We start from the raw sequence: 17,224 nt of genomic DNA on the forward strand, positions 1-17,224 counted from the left end.
TAGAGCCGCGGTGACCTCCTTATATGTAGTAAGTTTCGTACGTTGCGACCGGAACCACGACAACGCCGGACCCTCAAGAACTTCAGGAAATCCCCTATATATACGACTCTCTGAGATTCCTCTGGCATTTCGCAACTCCTCGAGGCGAGACAGAAACGTACGAACGCAGGTGTCACCTTTGAATTTCAAATTCAAGGAATTTATGTTGAAAGTCTTGTCCGTTTTATAAATAATTTCCCTAACAATACGAGATTCGTTAGGAGATTGAAAATCATCATCTGACCCAGACGACGCAGAAGAGCCTTGCTCATTCAACCGATCTAATAAAGAAGTAATTAATGTTTTCAACAGAAGTACCGCTTCGGTCTCCTGAGGTAACCGTGAAACACGACACAAAAGATATTTGCATCGCGAGGATAGTCTATCAATCGCCGACGCCGTCAAGTCTCCTTTCGCTTCCAAATCTATTTCCTCTACCTTACGTTGGCAGAGCTCCAATTCGGCAACTTCGTTACTTATTAACAAGTCCTGGCACTTCAAACTACCCTTTTTAGCTAAATCTGCAGTCTGTTTTAACGCATGACATAAGCTGGACCGACGCGATACAGGATTAACCGGAAGTCTGCGAATCGCCAGTTCATGTGCCATTTCGTCTTTATGTAAATGTATGATTTTACATCCCGCATTTAGGAAATCCATTTTTTAAGATTGATATTTAATATCAGAAGTAAGTCAGTGTCAGGTTTTGAATTGTAATATTTTAAAGTAAGTTAAAACTTTATTAGATTTTAACCCTTTTAAAGTATTTTAAAATAGTGAGAAAATTTCTCTTATGTAAGGCTAATTATTTAGCGTAGTATAGTTTTATTTATAAGTTGGTTAAATTTATAAGTTTAACCTCCAACTCAAGCAACAATTTAAAACAATAACTTGCAATCCCTTTTACATAAAATAACCTTAATACTAAAATAATGCAAAAATGTTTCACTTGGACATGTCATACTCCATAGGCCCCACGTTGGGCGCCACTGTAATAGTTGTGGATGAGCTCTGGATATGGAGAAGATCTGATTCTATTATTGTTAAAGACCGTTTCCATAGAAGGAAACGTGTTTCTATGGAGTGATCCAGAACTCACCAAACTTCACTACTGAAAAGTTCACAAATACCTTCGGCTAACTACAATCATAGATAGGGTCGCGGTTCAGGCCACTATGGAGTGAGAATAGGTATCCAAAAATTTAAGGTAGGACGCCAGGATACTATCCTCATCAAGCGCATGACATATCCAAATGAAAATCCCAAATTTATTTAATACACAGTTTATTCCTTAAATATATATGACCCGCTACGGTCAACACGAGTTATTTATTAGTAAATAAGTAATACTAAATACTTCTTAGTGACACCACTATTTCTTGAAATTTACACTAAATACATCATAGACATCTCTGTGTCTACGGACAACAATATCAAAATTTGTCTTCCTAACATAACACTGTCTAAAGTAAAAGTTATGCCCCAACCTCCGGGGATGTTTAGCAGTAAGCAATTGCTCACAGGGATTACAGGTTACCTGTTCAGCGTAAAGGGTCCATATTTAACTAAAGGTATCTCATAAAAGTCTTAACTTCACGGACACTGCCAAGAAGAACGCTGCCACCGGATGGCACAGCCTTAGAGAACCAGGGTCCAGAAAAACCAGGGTCCAGGAAAAAACCCTGGGTTTATGCCGGGTCCATTATTTCCTATACCAACGACGGCGCCTGCAGACCGCGTGGCAAGACGAAGAGGTGGTTGACGTTACATTAGGTTTTGCAAGTTATGTTAAATTGAAGGAAAAAGATTAGCAGCCGCCATTTTAGGTAGGCTCTAAGACGCTAAATTATGCACATTTTGGGACGAGCCCTAAGATTGATTGCCGAAAGATTTTCTAATATACTTCACATCTTGAAGATCGATCGAACAATGATTTTATCAAAATTCCAATCCGAGAAACCACAGACAAACTGATGAATGAAAACCTTCTCATTCAATGGATACCACAACTGACCGGTTTGACTCTCGGAATAATTCGAAATATCAACAATAAAAAGAGTTACTCATTTTAGGAAGCAAATAATACGGACTATATTAATAATTGGAAATTATAAAAAGATAAAAGAACCACAAGTATATGTTTATTGTCGTACAACAAGTGTGACCGACCGTCTGTTACGGAACCATGGACAAAAAAAAACCAAATGACATTGACAGCCGTCAGTGTCTACCGCTGAAATAAACAACTGCTCGGTTTTATCGAAATCATACTGTTAATACGTGGTATTTCTATGTTTTAAAATGTATTTCAATTGTGAAATGTATATACCCCAACGCAAACAAAGTGCCTGTGTCCTAGCACAACGCAGGAACACGACATGGATGCGCAAAATGCAACGGAGTGAACGCACATACTGACCTACCGCTCCGGTAAGTTTTGTCCACTCAATATAGCTAAAAGCGTATAGGTAAAGTTGAAAATATCACTACAGGTCTCAGTTCTTGACTGACCCACTATGACATCCGTGTCGAAGACATTTCAACTACCAAATCTTACCAAAACAAACATACCATTTTCTAACCTATAAAGTACCTATACAATATGCTACTCAGCTGTTTATAACACTGGGTGGATACCCCAAAGTGTTACAACCGGTTTCGGTTTTTAGAATCAACAATTCTTAAATTCATTGCCATGGAATAAAGAAAAGATTGCTTCACGTGTAAAAACTAATGCTAGTATAGTATATACACGGCATATAGTATATAAATGGCGCTCTCAAGCATTAACCAAACTAAAGGCCTGGGTTTTTGCAAATAAAACCCTTAGCATGCCCACCGATGACACGCACACTGAATGTCATTTTACTAAACTGTACACAGTAGAAATACCTCCTAGAGACAAATGGACCAACGACCAAATGTACGTCGAAGAGGGAAGCCATATTTGGTACACGGATGGTTCCAAGAAAGGCATTGATGTAGGATGTGGGATCTACGGTGAAAGACCTAAGCTCAGAGCCAGCGTCAGCATGGGCACACAGGCCTCAATTTTCCAGGCTGGAGTCTACGCCATCAACAAATGTGCGGAGATTAACCTGGATAAAAACCTACGACACCAACATATCTACATCAACTCAGACAGCCAGGCCGCTCTGCTGGCACTAGAATCCCTTGAGTCAAACTCAAAACTAGTCCAGAACTGTAAAACAAACCTCAATGCACTGGCAAACTCCAACAAAGTCATACTTAGATGGGTACCAGGGCACTCCGACATTAACGGAAACGAAGAAGCGGACGAACTTGCTAGAAAGGGCGCAGATACACCCCTGGTCGGCCCAGAACCGTTCTGTGGAATCACAAAACGGGATGCATATTCTCTGCTCAGCTATTTAGAAAAAATAAGGGCAAACGATTGGTGGAAGTTCGTAAAAGGACAAGAACACTCGAAAGCTCTAATCAAAGGGTTCAACAGCAAAACTGCTAGGGAGCTTCTAGGGCTCAAAAGACACAAAGCCTGCGCGGTGACCAGAATTTTGACTGGACACTGTAAATTGAACAAACACATATTTCAAATTGGAAAGAAATAAGACGCGACATGCAGGTTCTGCCATGAGTCAGAGGAGACTGCAATGCACATTCTCTGCTCCTGTGGACCACTAATGTCAAAAAGAAGTACCCACTTAGGGCGGCACGTATTGCAACCCTATGAGGTACAGAACATTACGGCCCAAAGAATCTGGAATTTTCTGGATTCAACGGGCATTAGTAATGAATTTTAAAGCGCTGTCGACGTGGCAATCAAAGGCCCACAAACTACAATAATAATAATAGTATATACACGATTTTATCACGAAATTAAAGACAGAATATCTGACTATTTTATTGTATTGTATGGGAATTGTCAAATGACTTAATGTTATTTGTAACTAGAAATAGGAACAAACCAATTTCATTAATTATTTTTTTGGTTTGTTGGTTAGACACCGATGGGATAGGTCATTTTTTCTTAAATATATGACAATATCAATTTATAATTTAATGTTATTTGTCTTAAATCAAATGGCCCAATTCGAAATCTTGCTCTAAGTTTTTCGCTGTCTTCTAGTATATTAGAAACTGATGGTGTTAGCTTAAACTGGGCAAACACAGGTAGTCAAGTAATTCCATTCTTTAGGGTTTGAACTAACCTTTCCTATTAGTGCGAAAGAGACAAAAAAGGTTGTCGGTAAGTCGTTATCACCGAACCAACAAAAGACTAAAGCTGCCATTGATATAATTGATTACGAGGAATTTTTCTACAGCGCATCGCATAATAAAATTATAAGTAAGACCTTTTATACCCATTTTTATTAAAAAGTACTACTATACAATTCGTACACCAGGACGGAAGTCCTGCCACTGCCAGTACTTTATATTATTTAAATCTTTCGTATTTTTGTATTTTGTACCGTAAAAATTCATTTAGCGTTACAAATGATCAAACTAACACAACACCACATTATTTGATTTGATGTCAATGCAACCGGTTTAGTACCGATTTATACCCTTATGGTGAATAAAACATGCAACTTAATAATAATAAATAATAATAATAAAAGCCTTTTATTACCCAACTATAAATGTTACAAATATATTATACAGTTAACACATTTTTTTATTTATTTACAATACAAAAAAAGAAATTAAAACTAAGTTTCATTATGTGGGTTTGTCCATTTTTGGACGTAGGCCTCCTCCATGTTACACCATAGCTTTCTGTCGGCGGCCAGACTGGCCCAGGCTATTCCTGCCTGCTCGGTTATGTCGTCTCGCCAGCGGCGGAGCGGATGACCTTGCCCTCGCCCGCCATCTGGTGGGTACCAGTGCAGAACCCTTTTGCTCCATCGGTCGTCTTTTGCTCTCGCTGTGTGTCCGGCCCATCGCCACTTAAGGCGGCATGCCATTTCCGCTGCATCCATTATATTTGTCCTCTTACGAATGTCAGTGTTTCTTACTCTGTCTTTTAATTTTATACCGAGTAGGCTTCGTTCTATGGCTCTTTGAAATTTCTGTATTTTGTCAATAATTTCTTTGTTTATTGCCCAAGTTTGGCATCCGTAAAGAAGGGTCGGTGTCACTACAGTGTCGATAGCTGTTTTCTTTAGTGTGATTTCTAGTTTGGATTTAAAAATATGTTTGTGTGACCAATATGAGTTCCAAGCTTTCTGAATTCTACGTTCCACTTCATTTATATAGTGACCACTAAAAGAGATGACTTGTCCCAAGTATTTATACTCGGTCACGTATTCGATAATGGTATTTTTTTTTTTGCACTCATTAAACATGCAACTTAGGTAAATAAAAAAACCGAATAAAACCGAAACCGGTTTTTTTAAATTCTAAAAACCCGGTTTTGGGTTTCCGTCAAAAAACCGGTTTTAACCGGTTTTTTCGGTTTCGGTTAAAACCGGTTTGCATTCCCTAATACACATGTCATATAAAATCATACAAATACGTAGCTCTTTCAGAAAACATATCGAATTATTACAAAAGGAAATTTCAATAAAATTAATAAAGAAATGAGAATATACATTATATAAGTCTGACAGATTGCTATACCTACAAAAAAATATTTGCTGTGCTTTCTTACCTGAGCTGTGTCACCTGTACAATGATTTTACATATACACTTAATACAATGATTTTAATTGCTACTTGTTTTTAGTTTCTGGTTTGGACCATGCATGTTTGTCTGTCAAGTAGTCCTTGACTCTGTAATAAACCTTCAACATCAATGACTTTTTTAAGAAATTCTGAAGAGCTGGCAAGGGTAATCTTAAAGCATCGTCAGGTAACTTGTTATAAAAATTAATGCATTGCCCAACGAATGACTTTTGTATTTTGCGGACACGAAACTTTCTGATAGAAAGCTTATTTTTATTTCTAGTGTTATAGTTATAGACATCAGAATTCTTAGTGAAGGAGTCTAGATTCTTGACAACATAAATAATACCATAAACCATAACATAAATAAAATTATAGATGTATTGGGAAGCTACCTACAGTTAAAATTTTAATTTCTTTGAAAAGTTCTCTTAATGATTCACGTGCTCTTAAGTTATATATAGAACGAATGGCTCTCTTTTGTAAGACAAATATAGTCTGTATGTCAGCTGCTTTGCCCCAAACCAGAATACCATATGACATTACACTATGAAAATAACTATAATATTAGACAAGGCGAGCTGTCTCAACTCAACATAGGTCAGATTTTTTTAAAGTGAACTCCCCAAATAATTCGGCGCCAAAATGCTGTCAAAAACTTGATACGTGTTACATTAAACGATTACTGAAAAGCAATTTCTTTGCAATTCCCATGAAACAATGAAAATGTAGACGTCTTTCCAAATATCTAGTGTAGCAGGAATATAATCGACGTGGTATCAGTTACCTGGCATTGGTTACTATTCGATAGAGAAATCTACATCAACAAAAAAAATTTTGGCGGAGCAGAGGATAGATTTAGAGTAGTGGCAGGAACAATTTCGGTCTCGAGTAAAATCCTAAATAAATAAAATTTAGTGTTAAACATAAACATGACTGTTTTTCATTCATGCCTCACGCGGCAATCATAAGCTCTTAACAATGCCTTGTAACTAAAAATGGAAAAATAAAAACTTTTTACAAAAAAAGTAAACCGACTTCAAAGAGAATAAAATAAAAAAAACCTTTTTAAGTAATGCGTTACCAATTGATATGTTTGAAGTCGGTGCCAAGTCAAATTTAGAAGCATAAGTACCATGATTTTGGTGCGATTAGATAAGGATGCGGCTATATCAGTATATCGAGTGATTATCGCACTTCGCACTGCTACTTCTAGAACATTCTGTACTTACCATCGGGTATTTCATGGCAGATAGGCGGAGGCCGCTCCCCGGACACCACATGCTGGTCCAGGTGCTCAATCCCCGTCCGGCGCCCGTTCACTTCGTTGAGGTCCTTCAGCAGGTCTGCTTTTGTCCGCCAGCCGCTCATTTTGGTACTTTCTGTTGACATAAGTATACAAAATAGATAAAATACTACACTATATAGTATAGACAAACAGACTAAATACAGTTTACACCATTGAAGACAGAGGGCCTTACTTAAAACAAAAATATTACTTTGCTAATCCGCGAAATAATTAGTGCTAACCCATTATACTTATTAATTTTCCCATCCACCACAAAAATAAATAGGCAAATAAATATAACATACCACCACCAAAAATACAAAACCCGACGTGTATTTCGCCTCTCTGCGAGGCATCCGCAGGTTGACGGTCTGACGTCCGGCAACGGAAACAAACACATACCGTCCGTTGTCGGCCGTCACACGCTCGATTCTATCAAATACTCTAATTAGGTACGCCTTTATTGGAGTAGCAGAAAAAACAGCCCGCAATTTCCAAACTTCGGTGTTCGAGGTAGTAGGCCAGGACCTTGAAAATTGAAACTTGTATCTATATAACCCTAGTGTTGCTATGATTAAACATTACCGGCCCGGATACTCTACCCTCGGATTTTCTTTAACAGTGCAGTAGCGTGCTGGTTCAAAAGCTGACTTTTATAATTAATTCCTCAAGAACCGAGAAGAACCGAGCCTCGAGACTGGAATGAAGCCTATGACACTCCCATATACAAGAAAGGTAATAAGTTTCTTGCTACTAACTATCGGCCAATCAGCCTCACAAATATGGTCTGCAAAACTATGGAAAAAAAATATAGTTACAGAATTGCGAAATTTCATAAGTGAGAAGAATGTAATTATCGATGAGTAGCATGGCTTCATACTGAAAGGATCGTGACGAATCTTCTTGTATGTCTTGATAAGTGGATACGGGACTGGAACAATCGTCAGCCCACAGACGTCATATACTTAGATTACGAAAAGGCATTTGATCGCGTACCTATTTGAAGGCTTATTGATAAATTGGAGCATTTTGGAATTCGTAGTCAGCTCCTTGAATGGATATCGGACTTTCTAACCCACAGGATATAAAGTAAGGGTGGGGGAAACTATCGAATGAACACGAACGTCTATAGTGGTGTTCCTCAGGGTTCAGTGCTTAGATCAATCTTGTTTGGCATATTTAGAACGGAATTGAGTGTCAGAATTTCCGACACTCAAATCCTTTCCGACTCGGAAAGACTGTCAATATTTGCTGAGGATACCAAAGTTATAGGTAATCCATTGGTAACTCATAATATTTATCCAAAATGATTTAGATCGCGTTCAGTGGATTAAAGACTGGCTCATATCACTAAATGCTGACAAGTGCACAGTTCTACACATAGGGAAAACAAACCCTAAACTAAATTACCACATTCGACTTTGTTGCACTACAGGCAGTAGCTAGTCAAAGAGACCTGGGCATCACTATTTCACATAACTTACAATGGGACATGCACATCACCAAAATTACCAAGAGAGCAAATTCTATGCTGTATATGATCCGAAAGCATTTCATGTAATTTTATTATTATTATTAGAGCTTTAATATTCCAGAGAATTTTATCGTTTGATATATATATTTATAAATATATATTTTATTTTTCTGGGTAAAAGCCTCCTCCAGCTGTTTCCATTTGTTTCTGTCTTTTGCTACGCTTTGCCATTCCTTACCTTCGCTTCGCTCATGTAATTACTAAGGATCTATTTATTAGAATATACAAGTCATACTTCTGTCCTTCACCTAAGTATGCTTTTCAGATATGGTCCCCCTTCTTTAAAAAGGACATCTCAGTGCTGAAAATTTACAGCGAAGAGCACTTAAAATGGTTGTTTCATTGTTGACAAGCCATATGAAGAACGGCTTCAGGATGGTCTTACAACAGTTACAACATTGGGAGAACAGAAGGAAGCAAAGCGATCTTATTGAGACATACAAAATCTTGTCTGGACACTACAATGTTCCTTATATTAAATACTTATACATATCAAGCTAAAATGTAAGGTTGAGAGACTAACTCCTCACACTCTAAAATACTAATCAATCTCCTGCTCAATCAACCCTAGGAAACACTTCTTGCCAAATCGTGTAGTAAATGTGTAGAACTTCTGGTGAAACTGTTGTTAGTGCAGCATCGGTGAATACTTTCAAAAAGAGATTAAGTGCAAAATAAACAAGTGCTGTGATGTACATGCATCAGCTCCAAGAACTGCTGGTGTATCTAGGGTTGCCATCCATCCGGGTTTCCCCGGATTTGTCCTAGTTTAGAGGGCGTCCGGGGAGGACTTCATTTGTAGTCCGGGTTTAAAACTTTAAAGCTTTAGGCCGCCCATAACACATGCACAACCTGTTTAAAAAAACCTGTTGACATGTCCGGGTTCTGGACACTAAAATACGGGGTTTTCACGCGTCTAGTCCTGGTTTCCAAATTTTAGAGATGGCAACCCAAGGTGTATTAAATAAAATGAGAATAATAATAATTCTTACACTAGGATGTCCCTATTCCCACCCCAAGGTGTGTATACAAACAGAAGGATTGGCGAAATTCCCATGCTAGGTAAGTATCCTAAGTATCAGTAGCGGAGTTGGTTCAGAATAACTGGGCCAGAGTGCCAACAGGTTGTAAGTTTAGTCTTGCCTGAAGTTATGATTATTTTTCAATGTTCCTCAAATTGAAAAATTTATTTATGATTTTTAAACGTTGTAGTTTAACTAAGACAACATTTTTTAAATCCAACCCCTAAGAATAATAGAGATAGAGAGAGATCCTTAATTGCATACCAGTATGATACATAGGTACATAAAGGACCCTGGAAAGGGTGTAGCAAAACATGTTTTTCACAATACAATACTTATCTTACTTAGATGATAATTACCTGGTTGGAATAATAATATTTTAAGTTATAACAAATAACATTAATTATAACTAATAACCCCTAAAATGGGGTTAAAACTAGGCTACTGTACATAGCAGTTGTTTAATAACTGCTCAATGAGTCAATATTCTTTTCGTCTTGTTTGTTGTCTCTGTGTGACAGAGGGTAGCTTTTTGAAATTTGATTTTTAATTTTTCTCATGTTAAATTGAATCTACAGCTAGACATGGAATAGCACTCGTCTTTCTTTATTCCATAAAATGCAGAAATATTAAGTGTGAGAACTCTGACCAAAACAAGACAACAAAAAGAATTTTAAATAAAGGAATTGAAATTGTCCATAACAAAAACACAATGACAACTGTGGGTAGACGTGAAGATCTGTGGGTACCCCCAGTATGGACATTATCACACTGGATGCAAACTGCATGTTGCACTGATATGGAAGTGGGATGTCACTATAATACACGTATAGCATTGTCTCATTCAAACATCGGAGCAATCCAGGTGATATAGTTATAGTTCTAGCAAGCAAGCCAGCACAAATACGTAAAAGAAGCACAGTTGAAAATTTGAAAATACATATGTACACCAATGGGAAGAATCCTCACCCGATATACAGATAGCGAGGATATCTTATTCATATGAAGTAGATGCTTACAGTAAAAGTATGTTGCAAAATTCTGCTATTTACTATACAAATATTTACAGAGTAACGCACAGAAGAGAGACTGCGTAAACATATATTATTTAACCCGTTTGTATAAAATAAAATTGATTGTTAATAGTTTTATCATTGTATAGCCATATTGCAACAAGTTGTGACAAGAATGAAAAGTTTTTGTGAAGAAAAAGTTCAAATTGCAGGCCTATGCTTATGAAATCACTTTTAAACACACGTTTAATACTGCTTTGGCAGAGTTATTGTTTAAACACACAAGATTCTATGACACCTTATAAGGAGAAAGGGACGAAGGCTATAACTGGGTACTCACTTTACAGATGAAATTCACTTAAGATGTAAAACGCTTGAACACATTCGGTAATACTTATATGACTAGAATGTTGTGTTAACACGTGATTTAAAAAAAAAATACAATAATTGAAGAGCAAAAGGAAACGAAAGGTTCAACAGAACTATGACGCGACTGTGACACCTTGCAAATTGCAATACAACTTGCAAATGCTGCTGAAGTGCTGACTTGACTTGACTGTGACGTGATGTCAAGCAATGTTGCCAGCGCATATCTCCAATTTCGGACGGTGTGTAATCTGAAAAGGGACGGTTTTGAACGAAAATGAACTTTGAATATTTTATCATAGTTAGTGTATCTCAATATATGTTTAAAACAAATGTGTATTACTGAATATGTATGTGTTAATATGTGATACTCATTATAGTTATGATGCATAGATGGTAGGATCCTATAGATGTGCTATACGCGTGCGTCCGTGAGGGACAGAACATACGCAACACAGCAAGACGATTGTTCGGATATGGTGGGCAACAAATAATCCGAACAATCATCTTGCTCAATTTAAGGTGAGGAATTAAAAAAAAAAGTGAGACTGTGACAAGGACAAACAATAATATCACTTTTTTGCTACTCCTACTGAAAGATACATAAGACTATCCCGTTCTGTCAGTTCTTCCCACCACTCATGCCCAATCCATACTTAATACTAGATTTATGGGCAGAGCAAAACAAACTATTTCATATTACCTATCTATTTCTTCATACATTTTCATAAAAAACGAAAACAACATTAAATATGGCATTAAATATTTAATGTTGTTTTCGTTTTTTTTCTGATTTTTCTTAGATGTTGATTTAAGTTTTTGGATATACAAGGTGCCCGTGAGCATTGCGAGAGATTTTAACGGTGCATTCCTGATGGCAACAGAAGCAAAAAATGTTATATGACTTTTTGTGAAATTCGACAAAAAAAAAAGGTTTTGTTTTTTTCCTTTTTTTAACACTCCTGATACACAAAACGTAATTTTTATTGATAAACACATAACCTAAAATTAACTAAAAAGTTTTTTTTTATTTGGGGGTAGCCACTCAAATACATTTTTTTAATTTTTGGATGTCAATCAATAGGTATGTCCAGACTAGACCTCAAATTGGCAATACCGCAATCAAAATTGGTTTTGTACCGACTTATGGTGAAAGAATGATTTCGAAAAACATTTAATTATCTCTGAAACTAAATCCTAATCCTAAAGCCTAATCCAGAAAATTTTATATGATATTTTAGTTTCTAAATATTACCAGGAATGCTTAGTTAAAATGTCTCGCAAGGCTCACGACACCTTGTATGTAGTTCCGTTATCTGTACAACTCGAGCGCCACCGTGTCCTCAAAAATATTCTAGCGAGTTACGAAAACGTATAGAATTTCTGTAAATAAAGGTAAAATACATACATATTTTTTGTCCTTAATTGAGATTTCGTGTTTATTCTGATCAGAATGGGAAGCCTAAACCTACCAATCTTCATATCAATTGAAATCTGAGAAAAAAATAAAAACTAGCACATTTACTTATTCATTTTACAATTCAGATACTATTAGTTAACTTTGTTTTCTCTCGCAAAATATTCTAGATATGTTCCTCTGAGATAATGTCAGAGATTATCATCTCTCAAAAGTTTATATTCCCTATGTAAACTATATAATGAAATTATAGCCAGCGGCGTAGAGTATATGTTTGCCGCCCGGGGCCGATCAGAAATTTTCCGCCCCAATTTACGACCAACATCACTTAGACAAGTCGTAAGTTCAGTCACAAAGATTTTTACTGATAAAAAAGTTATAGGTACAGTTTTTACAGTTTATTCTATTTAGTTTTCGAAGGAAATGGTTTAAATTTATTATTTTACTTTATTAGGTACACTAAACAGATATCGTACAATATCATGAAAAACATACAATTGCATATGATGGCTTAAAAATTAGCACGAGATTCATAACAAGTGTACACAGCATGCTTTACAAGTAAGCGCAAATGTATAAAAAATCATGAAAAAAATACGCGGCCTCTTTAAGGTGATTTTGATCCCTATTTATAATTTTTTCTGTTTTACATGGTTGAATCGTACATAAAACAAATGTTGGGTCTTTAATCTTTCCTTAGATACTTAAATCATGTGTATTGGACTGGCAAAATTGCAACTATACATGTTTTACCAAACCTACTCGTTGAATGGTAGTCAAAAATAAGCATGTTACTGAAAAGTACCCTAAGTATGAAGGTATTAGCTGAAGTATAAACTTGTCGAAGAACTAAATGCTGGTGATAAAATAGCGTTATAATAAAGTAGGTTCATATAAATAAACAATTGTACCTATTTTATTTATGTGACACTGATTTTTAGTCCCTTTTGTGAAGTATATTTTTTCACAATCCAGCCGCGTATTCGCGTCTAACGACAATCCCAAAGTAAACAAGTAGTAAATAAAGTCGCGATCTAAATTTTAAAACAATTATAATACGTTTTGATCATATAAAACAAGCTTTCAAATCATGGCTAACTTTTATTATCAAAAACTTTGTATTACATATTATCAGTCAAAACCTTTGTGACATAACATATGACCTGACTAGACAAAGTTGGGTAAAAGTGGTAAAATACAAAAATATGTTCAAAAACCAAAACTCGACTACTGAAAATCTGGCTCATAAAAGCATGAAAAAAGAAAAAAATCTCATCTGAAGTAATCACGGAGAAAATATTGCATATTTACATCTTTTAAATAAAGAAATACAATTTAACATAATTTACTAATTTTTGAATACACTGTGGGAACGAGTAACCCGACAGACTTTAACCACGTATTGCTGACGTCATACGTTTTGATCAAATTCGACAAAAATGTGTGTGTATTTGCACACGACACGTTATTTATTTTTACATCTTGGTAAAAAAAAACATTACAGCGAATGTAATTGTTATTTGCTTTACGTTGTTGTTAACCACTCGTACTAATATTGATAAGCGAAAGATTCAAAAATTGAAGTTCGAGCGGTGGAATCGTGACCGTTGCGAGGGTTTCAGGGTTAAACAGACTTTGCCTCCGAGTAAACACAACATTTTTCACCACACCAAAGCGAGGAAAATACTAACTATGAAATTAAATACCAATAAAATCAAACCAAATCAAATTCAAATGAACGTAATAATACATTTATCATTGGAAATGATAATTTAAAAGTAAACAACACTAGGTAACAACTTACAATTTGCATCTGATTAGTTGCCTCACATGCATGTGGATAAAATTCAACTTTCTCCTTCGTTTTTGAACAATCAATCAAGAGAGGTGAAAAGTTTTTTTTATTATTTACTGATAAATTTTAAGGTAAATTATTATTTCAGATGAGAATGTTTTCTTGTTTCATACGTTTTAGAGCGCAATTTTCAGTAGTCTGCTTTTATATTTGAAAGTTTTTTATTTAATTAATTTTGGGGTTATAATTTCATAATCGATTATTTAATAGTACATTACGATACAAGTGCGAAAAAAGGGAAATTCGAAACGAGTGGCGATAAATTAAAACACGACCGAAGGGAGTGTTTTAAATCGACACGAGTTGCGAAATACCTATTCGCACATGTATCGTACAACGTTTTACAGTACATATGGCCCTTTAAATGTTCGACACAGTAACATAATATGCTACTTCTCGCACTAGTGCTATAAAGTAGCCCCATATGTACTGTAAAATCATTTTACATTATTTTTGTGCCATGGTCCCTTCAGCACAGCAGCGCACGCAAAGCGCCCAATGCTTTTACATGAGAGCGCAAAAGGCGCCCGTTATTCCATCGCCCGCAGCGTGACAACATACGTCAGGCTAAGCCCGACTCTTTTAATATGAGGGCACCGAAGCCACCGGCATTTAATCGCGCGTATCGCACCACGTTCATTGGGCTACGCCCGACTATTTTTGCGAATGATGGCGCCGAAGGCGCCCAGATTGCGCGCAGAGGGCACCGTGTTCAATTTGGTGTGATGTCATATAGGGTTATCGGTTATACAGGGGGCCTACCGCAAAAACCGAAATTCGCAAATTGCGGGTATCATTCTCTTTTACTCTCACTAAGACGTAATTAGAGTACAGAGAAAAATGCCCGCAATTGACGAACTTCGATTTTCGCGGTTGTAGCCCAGCGAACAATCGTGTATGCTCGGCGGTGTAAGCACTCCGGCAGCGATTGACCGCCGTGCGCTCCCGCGGTGCATTGGTTCGTTTCGTGGCACGATTTGAAAATATGGATTTCTTAATTTTATGTTTTTTATATACCGTATTTTGCCGCCCCCTCTCATGTGCCGCCCGGGGCTATGGCCCCCCTAGCCCCCCCCTCGCTACGCCTCTGATTATAGCAGTTGTACCCAAATAATTACGAAGAAATAGACAATTATTTAATTGAATACTTACACAAATACAATAGGATTCACCAAAAGCCGTTACCGAAATTTGCCGTTTCTTTGTCCGATCGATCAAATAGTTGTAGGAGAGTTTCTATACTTTCAACTGAATGAACGCTTTAAAACAAAATAATTTTGGAAAACTTTAAACTTTACCTTGATCACAGTGTTTATCTTTGACTCTCGCTTTTCAAGTTTTCAATCCTCGACGTTACCACAGATAATGGCTACAACAAAACAAACTAAAATTAAACTAAGGCGAGATGTAGATTAGATACAAACGCGGAGACTTAAGTTACATTTCTGATGATGGTACACCTGTCAAACACTATAGGTTACTACAAAGTAAGATATGAAGCTTTATAAAACTATATATAAGCGAATGCTACACATTCGATATTCGCCGTGGATGGACGATATTTATCGACCATGTAGCAAAGTACATTGTCATTCGTCACTTTGAAATTAATAATTATTCTAGGCATTTGATGCCCAAAAGGGACGGTAGCTTGGAAGGGGCGGGAAAGGGACGGTGTGGCATTAAAAGGGACGGAAAACCGTCCCTTTTAGGACGATCTGGCACCACTCAAGTCCAAGTGTCAAACAAAAGCATAGTAACTGGATTAGGCATGCACGGTGGGGGGGAAATGACCGGACGAGATAGTCTTATGTATCTTTAAGTAGGAGTAGCAGAGAAAGCGCTATTATTGTTTGTCCTTGTCACAGTCTCACTTTTTGTTCTATTCCCAGTTTCCCAACCGTAAATTTAGTATGGTTTATGGTTGGCAATAAATAATCCGACCAAATTACGTAGGTTGTTTTTGGTACGTTGTGAGGAATGTTAAAACATGATTTAAATTTAATCGCATTGCGTTTGTTCTGTCCCTCCCGGGCGCACGCGCATCTATAGGATCCTATCATCTATGTTCAAAAGTGACAAAGGAAAGCAAAGTGAAATATGGATGTGGTTGCAAAATTCCATCATTTCAAATGAAGTCTCGTTTCAACTTCGCATGTTGGAAAGAGACTTGCGTATGACAATGATGACAAATAGGGTTGTTTCCAATTTTTTGAAATGTTCGTATTACGTTCTATATTAACTAAAAGTTGCCCTAAAATTCAACTTTTATAAAAAAATATTTTGACAGATGCTTTCGCGCCCAAAACGCTCTTTGAAAATTGTGTGACGTCACAGTTTACGGTTTGACACATAACTACATACAGTACATACACACGTAGAAGATACGAACTGTCAACAGTGTCAATCCGAGAGTTGTGACGTCATCAGAATCTTCCATGACGTTTCGAGTTTGGTCACGTGACGTGTGCCAAAAGATATTTTAAATTCAATATTTACAAAAATATGGTCATAACAGGTCCCCTAAAAGCAGTTTAACATCAATTTAACATGTTCTTATAATCCAAAAGAATCTATTGGGATACAATTCTGCCCTAAGATTTGTAGATGGAAACAACTGTCGCAACCTCCCCTTACTTGTGTGTAGACACATAATACTTTATATGGCATTAATAGGACGGAGATAACATACTAGTAAGTAGAGGGCGTCGCGATTCTAAACCAATGTGTGCCTAGGTTTATGGATTATGTGATTGTTTAAATCCTTACCTTTCTGTTGATGATCGTAGTCTCTCTATCTGCTTCGCTAACTACCGCCTCGCCGTTACCACGGCGCCATCGTCCTTCATCTGATGGTGAAATAGTTTTATGACTATGTAGCCGACGTGTCCGTCCACTACAACATCGTTTAGCATGTAGATATTTTCTAGTTATAAAATTATTTCTATTTCTAATTATTAATAAGCTATTCTATTTCTACAACATCGTTTAGCATGTAGATATAGAATAGCTTATTAATAATTAGAAATAGAAATAATTTTATAA

The 17,224-nt window shown here is 36.7% G+C and overlaps 2 protein-coding genes across 3 annotated transcripts in view; both read right to left on the reverse strand.

Moving 5' to 3' along the window:
- LOC133521806 (general transcriptional corepressor trfA-like) overlaps window positions 1-11,069 on the reverse strand; it is a 33,022-nt gene extending 21,953 nt beyond the window's left edge. The window contains exons 1-2 of one of the 2 annotated variants that reach the window (XM_061856875.1): window positions 10,882-11,069; window positions 6,917-7,066 (exon numbers count right to left, since the gene is read on the reverse strand). In XM_061856875.1, coding sequence (XP_061712859.1) covers window positions 6,917-7,055 — 139 coding nt within the window. In that variant the 5' untranslated portion in view covers window positions 7,056-7,066; window positions 10,882-11,069. Of the gene's footprint in view, window positions 1-6,916; window positions 7,244-10,881 lie in introns of those variants that run through there. The other variant, XM_061856874.1, reaches the window with a different exon arrangement.
- Window positions 1-17,224, reverse strand: part of LOC133521813 (cilia- and flagella-associated protein 52) — a 355,058-nt gene that overhangs the window by 309,079 nt on the left and 28,755 nt on the right. The gene's annotated exons all lie outside the window — the stretch shown is intronic.

The sequence above is a fragment of the Cydia pomonella genome, chromosome 10 (genome assembly GCF_033807575.1).
Source record: "Cydia pomonella isolate Wapato2018A chromosome 10, ilCydPomo1, whole genome shotgun sequence".
In the NCBI taxonomy this organism is placed as follows: Eukaryota; Metazoa; Arthropoda; class Insecta; order Lepidoptera; family Tortricidae; genus Cydia; species Cydia pomonella.